This window comes from Sardina pilchardus, chromosome 3, assembly GCF_963854185.1.
Source record: "Sardina pilchardus chromosome 3, fSarPil1.1, whole genome shotgun sequence".
In the NCBI taxonomy this organism is placed as follows: Eukaryota; Metazoa; Chordata; class Actinopteri; order Clupeiformes; family Clupeidae; genus Sardina; species Sardina pilchardus.
In genome coordinates this window covers 6,130,657-6,150,111 of record NC_084996.1, presented here as the reverse complement: position 1 = coordinate 6,150,111, position 19,455 = coordinate 6,130,657, and the positions used below count along the sequence as shown (strand labels likewise).

At 46.4% G+C, this 19,455-nt stretch overlaps 1 protein-coding gene across 4 annotated transcripts in view; it reads right to left on the bottom strand.

Annotated features, from left to right (window-relative positions):
• LOC134076476 (tether containing UBX domain for GLUT4-like) overlaps positions 1 to 19,455 on the bottom strand; it is a 37,450-nt gene that overhangs the window by 13,753 nt on the left and 4,242 nt on the right. For 3 of the 4 annotated variants that reach the window (XM_062531554.1, XM_062531552.1, XM_062531553.1), the window contains 6 exons: positions 19,321 to 19,380; positions 18,397 to 18,542; positions 14,062 to 14,143; positions 13,559 to 13,625; positions 11,067 to 11,129; positions 10,120 to 10,172 (listed from right to left, as the gene is read on the bottom strand). In XM_062531554.1, the coding sequence (XP_062387538.1) occupies positions 10,120 to 10,172; positions 11,067 to 11,129; positions 13,559 to 13,625; positions 14,062 to 14,143; positions 18,397 to 18,542; positions 19,321 to 19,380 (471 nt within the window). The remainder of the gene's footprint in view (positions 1 to 10,119; positions 10,173 to 11,066; positions 11,130 to 13,558; positions 13,626 to 14,061; positions 14,144 to 18,396; positions 18,543 to 19,320; positions 19,381 to 19,455) is intronic. The other variant, XM_062531555.1, reaches the window with a different exon arrangement.

The following is a 19,455-nucleotide window of genomic DNA, read 5'->3' as shown; positions in this document are numbered from 1 at the left end:
ACTCTTAGTGTGTGTAGTCTTCTTAAAGATGCAAATGGTTGCAGCTTGATATGCGTCTCTCTGTGAGTTTGCGGTGGAATGAGAGTCACTCACAGAAACAGTGTGTGTGTGTGTGTGTGTGTGTGTGTCCTATGCAGAGCTCCAGTGAGAAAAGAAACGGGCAACTCTCACTAAAGTGTACACTTTGATCTACTAATTAATGTGGAGAAGGATTTGACACTCCGCTTCTTTCATCTTCCAGGGGCATAACTCCAAAAACACGTTCATCTCTTTTAGTCGACCTTATGACGCTGCCACAAACACTTAGCACCCGCGCATGAGACGATTTCGAGAGCCGAGAGTTGACTGTTATTTCAGCACCATGGCCGGACCCTGCCTCCGCTAGAGGACCAGTCAAGCAGCGCTTGTGCTTTTAATGAGAAGCAACGTTCAGCACGGCTCCTTGGGAAGGGGCAAGAAGAGGGCGGTGAGAGATGGAGGAAGAGGAGAGGAGAAAGGATGGAGAGAGAGAGCGAGAGGGAGGGAGGGAGGGGTACTGTTCCGAGCCAGCAGAAGAAACACTAATCATCAGCTGTTGCTCTTTCATGTCCCTGACTGGGTGTGCTGCGGTGTGCTCGCACGCCTCCGCACAATCGAACAAACACACACCGCCAAACAAAGGCAACAAAACACGCGGTGACCTCATTGTAGCCTAGGGCCAAACCCCGGAGCTGGGGGCCCTGCGTGCCCCGTGGGACCCCCACCCACAGCAGCAGCAGCAGCAGCAGCACCCCACCTTCGCCTGCCCCGGCTCCGGCCCCAGCCCGCCCTGATGCGGCTCCTGCACTTTGATTCTTTCTTCTTCCTGCTCTTTTATTCCTTTCTTTCTCTCTCTCTCTTTTCTCCTCTTTTCTCCCTCTCCTCTCCTCTCGTCCCCGCTCCTCTCCCCCGCACCCCAGCCCCCCTGCACCCCACCCCACCCCATCCCCCCCCCACCTCAGCCACCCTCCACCCCACTGCCCTTAAGTCCGGCTAATGGAGGTCTTTTGTCCACTGCCGCCACGGCAACAACATCAAAGAGCGTCAGTGCAGAAATGCGGAGCGCCATAAAAACACAGCGCCTCCGGAAAAACACACACACACACACACACACACACACACACACACACTCACACACACACACACACACACACACACACACACACACACACAGGGCCCACCGGAGGCCCTGCCAGATATTCATGATAGGACTTTTGTGTGGGGAGGGAGTGAAGAAGAAACAGAAAGGAAGAAAGGAATAAAGGAAGAAAGAGAAAGGAGGCATGCTCTCACTGGTAAAACTTTTGCCAGGCTGAATACCTGTCATTCATCATAATCAGGCTGCTCCCATCCCTGACAGCTGAGTCCCCCCCCCCCCCCTGCATTTAATGAACACAGGGCAGACAACAACAATATTAGCATATGATTGCATGTTTTATAACGTGATAATTAGCTCATAAACGAGACGAGGGGGCCGAGTCCGGCGAGGGCCCGCTGCCATGCGCTCTCGGCTGGCCGGCCAGGGGGGGAAATGGATTGTTTGGTTTTATTGCGCCCGCACAAAGAACCGGGCAAGTGAATGTGCTTCGAAGGGCCCGTCATGTCCCCCGTACATGACGGGCGCTTGACAACATTGGTTTGAACTTTAGGCTTTAATGAGCAAGCTCGGTTAGATGCGACTCTCCTCCAGACTTGACAGATCTACAGATTTAACACCACATCAGTAATATCCGCACACCAGAGGTCGTATAGTGGGTTGTGTCTGCACATATGTTTTCTGTATAAGACGGCAAGTGTTTGTGGTGAGACTTGTACGTTGATGGCCCTTTGATGTCCATTATACACTATCTGCGAAGCAGCTGCTCGTCTGATGTAGATTCTCCCTCATACTTTCCCATCTTACTCAAGCTCACTGTCCACCAATCCATACATTCCCATCTTACTCAAGCTCATTGTCCACCAATACTTGGGACACACCAAACTCCCCTTATACACTTTGTGCTGAACAGTTGCTTTGATTTACATACTCAGTCATACATACATTCCCATCCTTCTGAAGCTCACTGTTTACCAATACTCTGGACGCACCAAACTCCCTCAGATTCTCGTGCCCCCCCCCCCCCCCCCCCCCCCACACCACCACCACTCACTCGCTCACTAACCAAGTGGACTCTTCTCATAAGCTCGTTCTCTCGTCTTGGCCAGAGAAGGGTAAAGTTCAAGCTCAGTGTGGCTGCGTCTCGGCTCCTCCACAACCTCTGCTGGCGCTATAGTGCCCGCACTGCCAGTGCACGCTAATAACCCCGTTGGCGCGCGTCGTCCTCCTGCATTGTCTGGTCCGCGTGGGTGTGCGTGCTATATTAAGCCCCACGACAGGAAGCGCTCCGAGAATACACGAATGGCGCTCGTGTTTACAGTGTATGTTGGGAGATTAGGAGCAGGCCCACATCAAACACATCAAACGACCGCACCACCACCACTTAAAACGGAGAGAGAGAGAGAGAGAGAGAGAGAAAAACGAAGGGATCCAAGAATGAGAGGGGAGGCTGGCGAAGGGGTGGATGGAGGGTTATGGCTTTCCCAGAGTCCTTTGCACTGCGTCAAGCAGATGAGTCAAGGGACAAACACAGAGGACTTCGCAGAAACGAGAGCAAATCACAGAGCATAGAAATATGAATGACACACAAAGGGCCCGGCCACAGAAAGGCCCCCTCTCTCTTATGGCATTTGGGAGGGATGTCTCTGAGGGATCTTAGGCTCACAGGCGGCTGAATAATCTTCGGATAATCCACTTTTTGAAGTCTCTTTGTAGGGTTCAGACTAATAGCCAGGAAACAGGTGACACTGTTCATCATCACTGTCGACCAGCCTAGTCACGCTCTTATGTTGTACTGGTCTGTACTGCATACCCACACACACACACTCTCTCACACACATACAGTACACACACACACACACACACACACACGCAAAGGCCTTACTGGAACAAAAACAAAATGGCTAAACTTCTCCGTTTGTATTTACACCTCACACACACACATCACTTACCCTGAGTTGAGCTGTACCTATACCCTCTTGCTTCCTTAACAGGTTTCATATTTGTTTGGGCTTTGAATGAAGTAATCTCTGCAATCAAAACCACAGCCTATCGACACAAATTGTTAGCACAACTCTCCGGATGCATCCAACACACACACACACACACACACACACACACACACACAAACAAACAAGCCTCTGGATGCCTGTAGGTGAGGTGATGGAAAGTTTATTTATAGAAGCCAAATCAGGGAAATCTTGTCTTTAAACAATAAACTCCACTTCACTCAGTTCCTGCCCTGACCACATCAAAGCAGATGCCACGGTCAAGAGGTCACTGCTGCACTCATACATCGAACTACAGGCCTATGATGAACACACACACACACACACACACACACACACACTGCTCGCCATCTTTCGAGACATTCCTCTCTCTTGTTTTGCACATTGGCCCTGATGCAATTGTGCTTTGATCTAAACATTCTCGTATATTTTTTAACGATGTGGACTCGTTTAGTTGTGTGCCAATAACAGGTGGATTTACATTTACGCCTCGGTCAGGGAAGGCTTCCACAACAAGTTCTGTTTGCAGTCAGAGAATTTGACATTGAAGTTCTTCTAAGCCTAAAATGTCAACAATATATCCCACGTTTTCTAACGAGGTAAGCCGCAAAACAGCTTCCCACGTTCAAGCCAAGTGCATTTGTACAACAAACGTCATTCCTTGGCTTAGTTAAAAAGAAACAATCCTCATCCACATATAACAGCAAATTCCAATGCAACACAATGGAATGGATTGCACATGTATTAGACTATGAATTTAACACCAAAAGCTACTGTAGGAAAGACATTTTGGAATCCTAAAATATTCTTGTCCGCAGAAGATTCTTGTTGGTATTGTAAGACTTTGGCAGTTTCATTTTTCTGGTATCAATCTTTGCCACTGGCATAATATGAGCTGTTCCATCCATCACTGCCATTTATAACCTGGCAAACATCATAGATGTTTTCAGGATGCAAAATATGCAGAGCATCCAGAGCACAATATACCAAAATACTTAAGCTTTATTGTATAGTATTGTGAAGAACAAGACGGAAATGTTAAAGTGTTGGACCTATTAGATGTTAAATCTCTTACGAGTGGAGTCACTGTCTAGGTGAAACTGAAGCTCCAAGAGCTCTACAGTAGATATCAAAATCTGATCCTGTTCTTCAGTGTTAGTTACACATCACCCCATCCCCCTTGGCTGAATTTATTGCATAGCTGATGTGTTTGTGTTCAAGCACACACACACACACACACACACTTTAAAAAGAAATATGAGGGATGGCTGATTGATCGTGTGTCTTTGTGGTGTAGCCCTGAACCCTGGAGCTTTCTATTGCCTGCTGGAAATCACATCAGCTCCAACACACACTTGCAAACTCCCTCACATGTACAGCAGTCTGAGCTCAGTAACCTGAATGCATTCATCTATGTGCTATTTCAGTACTTAAATGGTCTTCAAAAGGAATAAAGGAGAAGGGGTGTGTGTGTGTGTGTGTGTGTGTGTGGAGAGAGAGAGAGAGAGAGAGAGGAGGTCAAATGGTAGGGAAAGCACTGGCTTACAGGAGGGCTTTCAGTGATGTCACTACCTGAAGCTAATTTGGTAAATGAACAGCTGTCCTCACCTTTTGGCTTCCAATTCATTTGGTAGGCTCAGCCGGAGCCGATGCCGGTTTCCCCTCATGTTTTCCCCATGCCAGTTTTTGGATTATAATAAATTGTGTTTTTGGATTACCTACCACCCAGTAAAAATAAAACTGAACTGCCGAGAAACCAACGCTTGGGCTGGCCATAGGGCTGGTCTATCGGAGGAACACTCGGACACACAGTGACAGACACACACACACACACACACACACACACACACACACACACAGTGAGGACCATACTTCCAAAGTTTGTGCACCACACATAGGGCTAGCGTGTAGGGTAGCTGTTAGGTGGTTCTGTGTGTTTTGGTTTACATCACGAGTTGTTGCAGGCTTTTAGTTTAGTTTTAAAAAAACCCTGGACAGTCAGAACATTTGGCCAGTGCCGCATTGTAACATTTTGAGGGCTCGACCAGGATGAACTTTGTGTGTGAGCAGCTTGGTTTTGTTTGTGTAACCTATTTGTTAGTAGCGTTGCGTTGGCCAGTCATGGTTTTGGCTGGTCTGCTAGCCTAATGAGACTGGCATGTGTTGTTAACGTAACATAGATTTTGGTAAACCACTTGTGTGAGTTTGGCTTGTTTTCGTGCTGCATTGCAGTTTTAACAGCATTTAGGGTTGTCAGTCTGCGACCATTTTGGCTGTTTTGTTGCTGTCGTAGGACAGTGTTTGTTTGCTGATTTGAAGTGCTACGTTTGTTTGTGGTTTTGCTGACTTCATAGTCATGTGGTTAATGTTATTGTAGCAGTATGTTTATGTCAATTCTGACTGTCACAACTCATCAATGTTGTGACATTTAGGGCATGTTGTGGTAGACGTTTGTCATTTTGTTAATTTGAGGATGCTATTGTTAGTTGGTCAGTTTAGTTTAGGCTGATCATGAGGGCAATCATTTGGAAATTTGTGCAGCATTTCGTTTTTTGACCCGATTGTATTTGGGTCCTTGCATCATCTCGATCCCATTTTTGTTAAGGCTATACTCACTGAGGCTGATGGGTAGTGCAGCCTTTGGTGTAACGTTTTGTATCTCTGCTAGTCAAACATTTTGTTTGCTTGGTTAGATTATGGGAGACTACTTTGTCGCTGGTGGTGCTCTGGCGCATGTGCTATAAACTGGTAATATCGGCCTGAAGCCCTATTCGGACAAGATCCGTTTTAAAAAATGTTCAGCTCTGAACAAAACTGTTCAGGAGTTCTTCTGGTCTGAACCGCTTTGGTTCAGCCATAGTTCCTCCACATCAGAACTAGTCCTGACTAGTCCATCGGAACTAGTGCGAACTTTCCTCGAATGTTGTGGGCGGGGCTAAGATCAGCTGGCATCCAGGCTAGCTTGAAGGAGCACTCTGTAATAAATGATGCAAAGCAACCACAAGGTGATGATTTTGCCCTGTAAGGTCAAATGTAGGCTACCAGTGTCATCGACAAGGAGGGTTAATTTGTGTGATATTTTTTTTTTATCTGTAGCCTTTTTATCTGTAGCCTTTAGAACAGTGGTTCCCAACCTGGGGTCTGCGGACCCCATTAGGGGCCGCCAGAGATTGCAGGGGGTCCGCAGAATGTTGCCTGGGCTGAGGTTGTGAGATTAACCAAAATTCTACTTGCGCACATTAAATGTATAAAAATCCAATAACACACCCAATCATACCCAAAACTACCCAATCGAGTTTGGGTAGGAGGCCCTGGCTTGTCTTAGACACGGCAAGGGGGCCTTCAAGGAAAAAAGGTTGGGACACACTGCTGTAGAATACCCGAGTCTCACCACAAACATTGCATTGTAGCCTACAGTTGTCCTTGACATATGACAAATAAACTTGGAATTGACTCTGAACTAAGGAGTAAACATTACTCAGGCCATTTTGCATGTAAAAATGCAATATTGAGAAGCAACATAGCACGCACATGGCGACAGGGAGGAGACAGCAGTGCGTAAATCGAGTTACCCCTCCCACCTCTGCTAGAATACAGAGGTTTCTTAATCCTGTGCGAATTGACCATTTATATTGCAGACATCCTGTGGTATAATTACTTTACCCCACGTCTCCACATAAAACTAATCCCGTCCGAATACGGCTAAAGACCTGCTCATCAAACTTGCACTTGACTATGGGGTGGAGGTGCCAAAAGGCGTTAAAAAGGCAGCTTTAGTTAACGCACTGTTGCTTCACTTTGGAATTCCAGATGTGATCGTGAAGCAGGCCCGAGTCGCTGCTTCAAGAGTTTAGCGAGCATGACTTGAGATGACTTGAGCTGCGGAGAGCGATAGCTCTACTGAAAGAGAAGCAGGCTCGTATCCAACTGGAAGGAGCACAGTTTAAGCAGCGGCGCAAACATGCCAGCCTGTAGAGGAAGTTTTAGCTGACCATCTGGCTGATTCTCCTGTAAACCCTGATGCTAATTAAAAACACACACACACAAAAGATTTATGAAAAGAGTTAAAAAAAAAAAAAAAAGCATGAAATAAGAGTATTGTGGGGTTTTATATTTATTGTTATTGTTGTTTGTTTGTTTGTTTGAGGGGTGAAGGATGTCAGGATAGGTTAGGTCACATGACTGACTTACAAGCAGGGCTTCAGTGATGATGCTACCTGTGGATAATTGGGTAAATGAACATCTGTCCTCACCTTTGGCTCTCAATTAGTGTGGCAGGCTCAGTGGGAGCCAAAGCTGGTTTCTCCCCAGTGTTGCCACCATGCCAATTTTTGGATTACTATAAATTGTGTTTTTGGATTACCTACCACCCAGTAAAAATAAAACTGGTCTATCGGAGGAGCACTAGGCAGGGAAGAGGCCACAGGTATGTGACTGCACTCTGATGCTCCTGCCAAGCTGACATGCACACACACACACACACATTGTACACACACACACATATCAAAGTGAGGACCTACTTCCAAGTGTATGCACCACACGTAGGGCTAGCGTGTAGGGTAGCTGTTAGGTGGTTCTAGGTGGTTGTGGTAGGCTTTTAGTTTAGTTTTAAACAACCCCTAGACAGTCAGAGCATGTGCCACATTGTAACAGCGCACACACCCACACACAGAGTAAGAGAGAGAGAGAGAGAGAGATACTGAATAAGTTACAACATGAGAATGTTCCCTCAGAGCAGTCAAAAGAAAATAAAGCACTCTGTGGGGACAGACTATTTAGTTGTTTATGCGTGTGTGTGTGTGTGTGTGTGTTCTGAGAAAGGCACGAGCATAGAGGCAGCGAGATGACAGGAGCGAGGGACACATCTTTAGTCATTCACACCCAGCAGCCACTGAGACCACCCACCATGCGCCGCTCGGAGCACACCAGCGGGGGGGGAGAGAAGCCTGCAATCAACGCCGCTGATGGGCTGGGTATCGGCAGTGCACAGAACAAACTACCAAAGCGCTGTGCGTTCAGTGCGCATTATGTAATGCTCATTTGGCAGGTAGTGTTCACAGATTGAATTAGCACATTACTGCATCTGCGTAATGAACAATAATACTCATGAATGAATAACTCTGCCGTGAATAATACTCACTATTGTTGTAGTATGTTGCTTGCACTCTTAATGTTTGAAAATTGAAATAGTTAAGGTATATAGGGCTTATGTAATGTAGAGGAGTGGACGTGGGGACGAAGTTTAAGACTATAGTGTATTTAGACTGAACAGTTTGGGTGCACTTTCCGATCAAGTTAGGGGAGCGTTTCTACAGGAGTTGGTCGGTTGCTGTCAGCCTACTTCAGGAGCACAATGTGGAAATGTGTCATATTTCTACATTGACCGAAAAACTACAGGTGACACTTTGCTGTTTTCACTTTCTGGTAAACTCTTGGTTCCAGTCTCAACTTACAAGCTGTCTAGAAGGTTTTTGATGTGGTGTAGACAAAGGTTACTTCTCATATTCGTTCATGTCTCTGTCTGTGTGTGTGTGTGTGTGTGTGTGTTAGTCATGAGCAGAGTGAAGGGCTCTCTCTGCCCAGCATTTGAGGCCCCACTGAAGTCCCTCACTTTGCTGCATCATTTTTGTTTTGTTTATGTTTGTGTGATGGAGTTTGTGTGTCCGTGTGTGTGTCTGCGTGCGTGTGTGTGTGTGTGTCTGGGGACCGGGGGTGGGAGGGTGGTCGATGGCAGTTACCGGGTCAGAGGGAGCCCTGCTCCACCCTCCCTCTGATCCACTCTAATTAAAGGAGCCTGGGAGATCCTTAGGGCTTTGTCGGAGTCAAAGAGATCAGGCTCGCATCTACTGTACTTTCAAATGACTGATTTCTGTTATTAATTATACTTCTTAAGTGCCTTTGAAGCCGGCGGCAGACCGTTCTTCATCGAGAAGACATAATGTCTGGCGGAAAAAAAAGGAAAAGAGAAAGAAAACGAACGGGAGAGAAAGAGAGACAGAGCGATCGAGCAAGGGAAAAAGAGAAAAAGAGAGAGAGAGAGAGAGAGAAGAAGTGGAGTCTCTGGCTGCGAGCAGCGTGAGTGCGCTGTGGCTTATTCCATCATTATTATCCGTCTGTCTCATTGTATCAGCCGGGGCTTGCAGCAGCGCCCCGTCCCCTCGGCGCAAACACACACCAGCGGGCCGGGCTGACGTCAGGCCCTCGGCGCTGGCATCTCCAGCAGACCGTTGGACGCCGCACACAGGCGCTCGTTTGAACTGCGAGCGCCGCCCCGAGCGCAACTCTGAGGGGAGAGACCACAGAACCACAAATAATGCCTTACAGCCTATCCCCCCCCTCCCCACCACACACACACACACACACACACACACACACACACACACATCCACACATCCACACGACTGTCAGTAAGCTTTCTTCTTCAGTCTGTCAGTCAGAGAGAGTCGCCTCTGAGCGGAGACTTGAAGTCGTGTCGAGCGGACAGAGAGCCGTCCACGTGAAAAAGCACGCGGCATGAAGCTGCACATGCGACAGGCTCTCGGCTCACGCGCGCATACGCGCAAAAGCTCCCGTTTCTGTTGTGCACTTTTTTTAGAAAGCCCCCCTCGTTTTTTGATTGAGTCCTCATAACGTGTGTTTGGCCGGGACGACGTGTGTGTCGCTCCGACTTCAGAGAGCGCGCCAGCAGCAGCATGCAGCAGCCGCCGACGACTCCGAAAGAGAGAGAGCAGGAAGAGGAAGTGGATTCCGAAGAGCCAAGAGAGAGAGAGAGACACGCGGACAGATGAGAGACATTAGTGGGACGGATGGACAGAGCGTGAAATCCGCCACAGATGAGCTGTGTCACAGGAGACACATGTCTCGGAAGAGCCGGGACCCAAGGGTCAGGAGGACCGGGGGTGGGGGGGGGATCGTGGACGGAGGGACAGAGGGACGGACGGGAGGAGGGGAAGAGAGACGTTAAAGGACAGGAAGTCGAGGGGGACGTTCGTTTACCTCGTGGAGCGTAGCGCCGGGGTCGTCCATCCTCAGGGTGCCCGGAGCGCCGTCTGTGTACACGAGAGAAGAGAACAGAGGAAGAGAAGAGAATTCAGGAAGACAGAAGCCAGGGAAGGGGGGCTAGAGAGAAGGAGAGGAAGAGAGGAGGGGAGGACTGGGTGTGTGACCTGGGTGTGTGTGTGTGGGGGGGGGGGGGCGGGTGAGTGTACTTGTGAGAGGCGCCAGAGAGAGGAGCCACATGTCTGTGACCAGAGAGAGAGAGAGGGGGGGAGAATGGAGAGAGAGAAAGAGAGAGGGAGAGAGAGAGAGAGGAGAGAGCGCGCACTGGCTGCCAGGCTGGAGGAATCGGAGGGTGGCACCCGTGGCACGCTGAGATGACAGGAGGAGACGGGGCAAGAGGGACTGGCACGGAAGACGGCAGTTGAAAGGCTCGTCCTCCCCGCGCCTCTCCTCTTGTTTTCCGCTGGCGAGACACTTCTCAGGACACACTGGCTTTCATCCTCTACCACAGGCCAGCGACACACATCAAAACAGCTCTGTGCCAAAGTGGCGAAAGACTTTTTAATTCCACACAAACCCAAATTTGAAAGACTTAATTACAGAAGGGAGGACCAGCCCTTGTTTAAAATTACACTTACAGTAAGACGCTCAGGGGAAAGACACCCTTCATCATTGGACTTTGTTTATATATAGTTTAAGGTTGTTTTGTTCTGAAGAATGTCATTGACTCGGTTGTGGTTAGAGTCTAGTCAGGATATGCACCCTCCGTGCCCACACACACACACACACACACTCTGTGGACTTGGACAACAACACTTCATGCACAGCCACCACTATTTGTCACCTCAGTCATGTGTTTTTATGTGGTTCTATCACCTGCTCTTTGCAGAGTCTGTGTGTGTGGGTGTGTGTGTGGGTGTGTAGGTGTGTGGGACTTCACTTACAGAGGGTAAACTGGATCTGAGGGTCAACAAGATGATTCCTCACAAACTGCCTCAGGTTGCTAACTGTGAAGACAAAAAAGGGTGTAAATAGTTCTAAAGCCAACAACAGAGTGAAAAGCACCTTCACACACATAGATAGACACTCAAGGTCAGGGTCTATTGCACCTGTTTGTCCATCACTGACTGTCCTATTCCTTTGACCGCACATAACTGCTGACCAGTGTTTCTAGAGAGCCCGTCACTAGGGCTATATCTACACTTAGTAAGATGCACAGATAGTATTGTATCAGCGTGTGACCTAATAAGTGTGTGAGTGAGGTTATCGTGTGTGAGTGTCTAGGTTCAGGTTAACCTTTGCTGCATCTCAAGTCTGTTGTGTTCTGATGACACACTTTCTAATTGAATCCCCACTCTTACCTAATTGCAGGTCAAATTGAGTTGCTCTGTCAGTCTACTGTTTTGGATTGGAGGACCTCAAAAGTGTGTGTATGACGTAGAAAGTGTACAAAGTGTGTGGCAGTCAATGAGCCTCAGTGAAGTGTATGGGAGTCTCAAAGTGTGTGAGTTATTGTGAATGTGTGTGTGTGTGTTTGTGTGTGATAAAAGTCAGTGTGAGTGTTGACACGTGTGGCGCGCCGTCCGGCACAGACTGTCTGTCAGACAGCGTGTCTGCGCCGGAGGAAAAGGTGGTCGGGGCGGTTCGGAGGAGTCCTCGCCGAGGAAGAGCCTAATAAAAGCGAAAAACCGCCGCTAAACGGACCGACGACGGCGGACGTCACAAGGCAGACGCGCGCGGCGACCCAAAAGCATTTGATGTCCCACCCAACTCATCATCTGTGTCTTTCCTCTCCGCTGCGTCCTCTGCCCCTCCCTGTTTGCCTCCCTCTCCCTCCCTCTCTCTCTCTCTCTCTCTCTTTCTCTCCTTTCTTTCTTTCTTTCTTTCTTTCTTTCTTTCTCTTTCTTTCTCTCTTTCAGCGCTTCTCCCCCGCCTGCCACTCACAGAAGGGGATGGGGGGATGGCATGAGAGGCGAGAGGGTGGGGGGAGAGAGGGAGCGGAGAGGAGGGCAAGAGAAGAGGTGATGAAAGAGAGGAGATGTGTGGCAAGCGGAGGGACATGGGGAGAGAGCGATCAGGCCAGAATTTGGTTAGTGGGATTTTCAGCTGGCATGGCTTCATTCTCTCTCTCCCCCTCTCTTTTTCTCCTCTCTCTCTCCCTCTCACCCTCCCTTTATCCCTCTCTCTTCTCTCTTTCTCCATCTCTCTTTCCCTCTCCCCCTCTCTTTTTCTCCTCTCTCTCTCTCCCCCTCCCTTTCTCTCTCTCTCCTTCTCTCTTTCTCCCTCTCTCTTTCCCTCTCCCCCTCTCTTTTTCCCCTCTCTCTCTCTCCCCCTCCCTTTCTCCTTCTCTCTTTCTCCCTCTCTCTCCCTCTCCCCCTCTCTTTTTCTCCTCTCTCCCTCTACCCTCCTCGCTCTCTTTCTCCCTCTCTCTCACATCTCTGTGGTCCTGGGTCTCCCTGAAAGGAATCATTCACTTTCCGAACGGCCGTGCTGTTAGCCCAAGGCCCCAGCACGGGCTCCAGGAGGGTTATTTTACCGCTCAAACGCTGAGCAATGACTCAGAGAGGGCGCACGATAAAAACGACCTTCCGCCGATGCCCACTCCCTACGCAAAGCAAAATAAATCCTCGGCCCGCGGAAAAAAAGAGCAACGCCGGCACCGTCTGCTGAGCGGCCAAAGGAGTCGCACGTCTGGCTTTGGGTAAAGGTTTCTTCACACACTGATGTTTGACTGTTTGTGTGTGTGTGTGTTAGTGTGTGTGTGTGGAATGGACACATGTTGTTTGGCTGGGTGGTCCAATTGCTATTTGAAGCATTTCTGATTCAACTCTGAGAGTATAAACACGTAATAATAGCCTATTTACCAGTAGCAAAATACATCCATTACGGACTTGATGAGACATACACTTGTGTACCCTAACATCCTCGCCGTTAGATGTCCTCTGTATTGTTTCCAGTCGGCCAGAGCTTGTAGTCACCTCATTTAGGACATTGCATGCTTCAGTTACCATTCCGATCGGATGAGCGCGTAAACACCTTATGTATCAGTCTGTGTATGTGTTAGTGGTTTTCTGAACGTCAGAGAATGTTTATGTCTCTGTCTGTTTTTTTGCCTGTTTTTCACTCTCTTTGTGTTTGTGTGTGTTTGTGTGTGTGTGTGTGTGTATGTGTGAGAGAGAGAGAGGGATAGAGTGTGTGTGTGTGTGTGAGAGAGAGAAACTGAAAGGCCGCATGGTCACTGGTGCCGTTGGCATGTGTGCGAGCTCTTGACTGGGTTTGCTTAGCACTCCACTGCCTGTCACGCAACACACAGCTGGCCTACAGAACACATACACACAAGAGACACCACCGTGGCCCAAACAACTGCAGCCTCCCCCCAAATGTATGCCCCGCCACAGCCAGAGGGGTGCATGTGTGGCGCGGACACAGACCTCACCTGTCTCCAATGGACGGAAGAGCCCCTGCAAAACATGTCTGTCAGGAAAGCACACTCTGATAACCACCTGCAGACACACACACACACACAGACACAAACACACACACACACACACACATAAAAGCACACTGTTTACAACATAGCTGAATTAAGCCACAATTCAAGGACACTGGGGCAAATCTCACATAAGGTGTACTGTGATAAACACATCTTTACTTCGTCTCACAGAAAATACATGAGCTCTTTTTGAGATCTGACCTTTTACTCTTAAACCCCCCTTATATTAGGAGAAATAAGAAGCAATACGAACAGATGAGAAGAATAAATAGTATTTTAAAATCTCCTCGTTTCAAGCCAAGTCCAATTTGTTTTTCTTCCTAATCTATTCTAATTGCTCCTTATTTCTCCTAAGGGGGTTTTGTCTCATTTCTCATTTTGCGCTCCTATGGCTATTAGGATCAGTCTATTCCACAGCACGTGTTGCCGTGCGGTATAGCCTATACCTTTGGGTGGCGCTGCATCTGTTTGATCACGTGATCCTCTCTCAGCGCAGACGTGAGCAGGGGGGCCTCCTCTAACACTCTCCTGCGCACAGGGTCAAACAAAGCAGCGTACCTTTCACTCACAGACATCATCATCATCATCATCATCATCAACACAATAAATAATCTTTCACCCAGAACATGTTAAACCATTTGGAGCACATGCATGCCTTAACATGGAATCCCTTTCATTTTTCTCCCCATACCACACCATTTACCAGCTTTTACACATTTATGCTAGAGTGCATCACGTGTTTAACACATGTTCTTACATGAAGCACAAGAAGTTTGCAAAAAAAAAATGTTCTTGGGGCATGGACATCGCATTGAAAGACAGTGTGGTTTATTGTGGAAGTTGGCACACATTATCGACAAATAGCTTTTAAATTATATTCTGAGTGTTGCACAATAACATGATTGATTAGCCTGTATGTGAATCCAAACAAGAGGTCTGGTCTTCTTAGTGGTTAGTCAGATTTTCCATTTGCTGATTACAGGGGTCTGTGGCACTCGGAAAACGTCTGCTTTGGTAGAATATCTTCACTGCGTATTTCAGTGTAACATTTTCTCAGTTAAGTGATGCTAGCTGTATTAATTATTCTCATTCATGCCAAATGTAACTGCTCCTTCAATGTGCCATAGCAAGACACCTGCCACGTTTGTAATCGACCGAATTGAACGGTTTGAGAGATGCGAATAACAGACATAGACAGACAGACGTTCTAGTCATTTATAAATAAGATCAATATAAAACTAAGATATTAGGGTGTACAAGCTAGCTTTTAAAACAAATCTGTCACTTGCAGTACTAGGCTAACATCCAAAATCCACAGGTGTATTTCAAACCCTGTAAGAACACCAACATTGTTGGTCTGTAGATCTGCAATTAGTTATGTTTTTGAAATGATTTAACATATTCACAGCATACACGACAGGTCCGCTTCTGATCATCAATACTATCATGATTAGCCTGTGGTATTAGACTTGTTATTAATCAAAAATAATGTATTATTCTTATCTGAACATAATTCATATATTAATGACAAACATTTTGTCCCATTATAAGGTGTCTACGTTCTGAATACACTGAAACATTAAGCTTCAAAGTTTTAGAATTCCATAGAGTTCTATTGATAAGCGGAACAAACCTCTTTAGATATGTCCAAAAATGCATACAATTACAAGAAACACCTCACCTCACCTTCTTAAAGTGTCCCAGAATGAGAATATGTCAGTTACTCAATTTTGACAAAAATGTCAGATAGAACCTTGTCATTCTAAGGGGACAATTTGTTTGCCATTGCATTATTCTAGAGCTGGTGAGAAAAACAAGAGATGCTTTTGCAGCAACCGGTCTGCTGCTTCTACTCCACTCAGTGGAATATGAGGTGAAAGCCCTCTGTGCACTTCTCTGTGGGCACTCACACACACTCACACACACACACACACACACACACACATACACTCTGATATGCGGCATGGGCTTTAACTTCAAAGGATCAAAAGAAAACATATAAATACAAAACCATTAGGCGGCTTGTTTTCTTAAGTTAACATTTCAAACAGGCCTGGTGGGGAGGGCCATGTTTTGAAGGCCCTCTCCACTGCACTGCTCTGATGTCCATGTTGTTGTTTTATGGTGGCGGGGCAGTGAGCAGACACATACACACACGGAAAATCCTCAACAGCAGCAATGGGCATAGGGAGAATGTGTACACGCCTCACGCACACACGCACACACACACACATACATACATACACACACACACACACACACACACACTTTACATACATGAGACTGTTAGTGTTATTGCTGGTGTGGGCGAAGTGTCTGAGAGGAATAACCTTAAACACACACTGCACAGTTTACACAAACAGCCTCAGTGACTCAAACTAACGCTCCACCCGTGACCATGAAGAGTGTTGTGTGTGCGTGTGTGTGTGTGTGTGTGTGTGTGTGTGTGTGTGTGTGTGTTTGCTTCTATTAGGAACACAGCAAGGTTTGTAAACTGAGCACTTGACACAGCGAACCCCTCCTCAGAGAGAGCGAGAGAGAGAGAGAGAGAGAGACATCCTCCGTGTAGACAGATTGCTACTTCATTAAAGCGCCCGAGAGTTCAAACAACACCAGTGTTCTGGACACGCATTCCTGAAAGAAAATTACCCAGAACCTCTGCCCACATGAAACACCAGTAGACCAACAGACTGGCTCGCACACAGTTATTGCAATTCCAACCATTTACTGGACGGAAATCAAAAATAGTTGGCCTTTTTTTTTGTGTTGCCCTTTATAATCCTTAATATTACATACATGAGCAATAAACATGTTTACACGTTACACAGAATGTAAACACAAAGGGGACAAGCCCCAGGGTTATTTATACCCGTAGACAGACACCCGCTCGGGCTGCAAATAAAAGAACACACATCAATCAAAGCCATCATTGTAAAATGAGAAAGGATACCCTCTGTGTTCGGAGATCGGCTTGTGCAGTGTGCGCAGTGCTTTCTGAGCAGATGCACAGAGACTTTGAGATGGTGCTCTGAGAGTCCAGAGACTGTTGGACATATCTGTGTGTGTGTGTGTGTGTGTGTGTGTGTGTGAGAGAGAGAGAGAGAGAGAGAGAGAGAGTGTGTGTGTGTGTGTGTGTGTGAGTGTGTCCAGACAGGCCCAATACCGACTCTAGTACACAATATGCCTACATGCAAAAGACCTGTTGAAATCATTCAGACACACAGAGCTTCCCTATGTGTGAAAGCTATATCTTGGCAGTAGGACCATTCTGTTCCTGCTTGCAATCATCATCAATCATGGAAATGGTAAAATAACAATTCAAAATCAAATTTGTGAAAAAGAACTTCAGTATGCCTGCCATTTGTGTTTTTTATAGACATCTTTTTGTTTAATTATGCTGTTAGAAAAATTGGATGTACTTCAAAAGGAGCAAATTCATCAAGATAAAACTAAAGCTTTTGAGACAAAGTGGCAAGACACACACACTCACTCTCTCTCTCTCTCTCTCTCTCTCTCACACACACACACACACACACACACACACACACACACACACACACACACACACCAGAGATCAGAGTGTTTAACTGTTTTCCATTAAGTCACAGATGGAAATAATCCCTGTGTTAAAACTCCATTTCTTGTCCTTTATCTATATCAAAAGCACACTACTTCTTACATGAAACTTGTAAATTAAGATGACAAGATGTACTCCTGTTTTGTGAAAGGGAGTGAGATTGAAACCAAGTGGCTTTGAAGAATGATGTCCAAATAGTGTGATGGCCCTCCAGGTCATCTATACAGGAACCAAAGCCTAATGCCTGATGAGGAGGTGGAACATGAAAAACAGACATAATCTGTCTCACCACTTCAAAGTAAACAGGTTGAAAATAGAACTCCCGCATCAGATAAGTTGTTAAGCAGTTCAAACTAATCCTGTTCATAATCCATTTGGATTTATATTCCCAATTCCCATTGTCCTGGGATTGATTTATACACTCGTGTTAGCAGTGAAATAAGTAATGTCCAATGTATAATTTCATTTGTTTGCACACATAATATATTATACATATGTGTTTATCATTTTATGAACACAAATACTGTTTACCGATAAATTAGCGAATATTAGACACAAAATATTGCCCTTGTGTCAAGACATGCACACTCCACCTGACAGTAAAATGAACTTTGAGAGAGGGAGGGATGGAGAGAGTTAGAGAGAGAGAGAGAGATGGAGAGACAGAAAGGGAAAACAGTGGAAGGAGAGGGAGAGTGGCAGTAACAGGAGGACACTCCGGTGGAGAAGAAACAGAGCCTCCCTCACATCAAAGAGCCGCCGAGGCTTTTAAAAACACACCAGCTGTAAAATACTGCAGCGTCTCATCACTTTTCCACAACATGAAAGAGCTTTTAGTGTAAAGGGTCAGCGAGTTTCATATCTGTGAGTTGTTACTCTCGGCCGCATTCCCCATTGCCCTTCACATCTCAGTTCAGCTACTATTTAGTCCAGTAACATCTGAAACGGAGGAGCTGCCTGCTATCTGTCTGACCACTGGTAAGTGGTCAAATTTATAAAGAGAATGCATGGTCCACAATGCCTTGTTCTTTTACCGACACAGCTTAGAAAATATTTCTAGAGACAATATTTTGTCCATTTTTATATGTGAGCTACACAAAAGTATTACTTCATTTTATAGCCTATATGGCCCTCGTTGCCAATAAAGGAGTGGGTGAGAAAAGCCTTGGTCATCAGTAGGTGAGCTGATGAGAGAGGGGCGTACCTGTCTGTCTGGAGTTGAGCGTAACGTTTCTTGATGTCCTCTGCTGTCACCTGAAAGAAGTCTTCAGGGAGGTCCTCCTCTCCAGCATCTATGCTCTGGTCACCTCTGGCGTCCATGTGATAAACCAGCGGCATCCGGTCCACCGGCTGTAAAGACACACAAATGTGTTGGCTTCTGTACTGTCCCTCTGCACCATGAATCTCAGTCACTGTCATTTAATGTGTAAGATAACCTGAGAGGGAGACAACCAAAAACATACACTGTCCAATTAGTTTTAAACAATACCGTTCAGTTGCTCAGAAATTCCATCAAGAAATTTGAATCTACCTGAAAAAGCACCGAAGGCCTGCTCAATCAATTTTGTACTGAATTCAAGACTTAAATCCGTCTTTATTGAAACTTCCCAAAAGCTTATTCTTAAGACATTCACACTGTTCAGCATGAAAAGAAACGGGAAAAGAGACAACTGAGCCTGACTGAGGGGGAGACGGGCGTCTCTCACCACCTGTGCAGGGAAATGAGAGCGGAAGTGTCAGGAGAAGCAGACGGGAAGCTGCAGGAATTCAGGCAAACTACAGATGTCAGCGCAAGGCTTCAATATGTTTTGACAAGATCATCTTTTGGAATCAGGTGGTATTCTCAAGTATCCGTGAGGGTTTCCTCAACGGCCACTGTTTGTCCTAAGGAAGAGCTCCCCCTGAGGTAGCATAGAGTACTGCACTGATCACAGACATTGACGCTCACCTTACATTTAATGCAATAATCAGCCTGATAATAATGGTGCTATTACAATATACAGTATATATTTGACATTTAAATGCTCTGTGATTTGGAAATGCACCCATGCAAATTCCTTCCTCACTGAGATTTTGCTCCTTTGCTCATCAGTACTTGATTAACTACATTCTATATGATCTTTCCTACCTCCAGAAATTCAGATGTCATTTCAGCACCATATTTCACTTGTTTTGCATTATTTGACCCCTGAAAAAGATAGAAGAGAGTTGAAGAGATATTGAAATATGTAATTCATTCATTCATATTTTTTTACGAATGGTT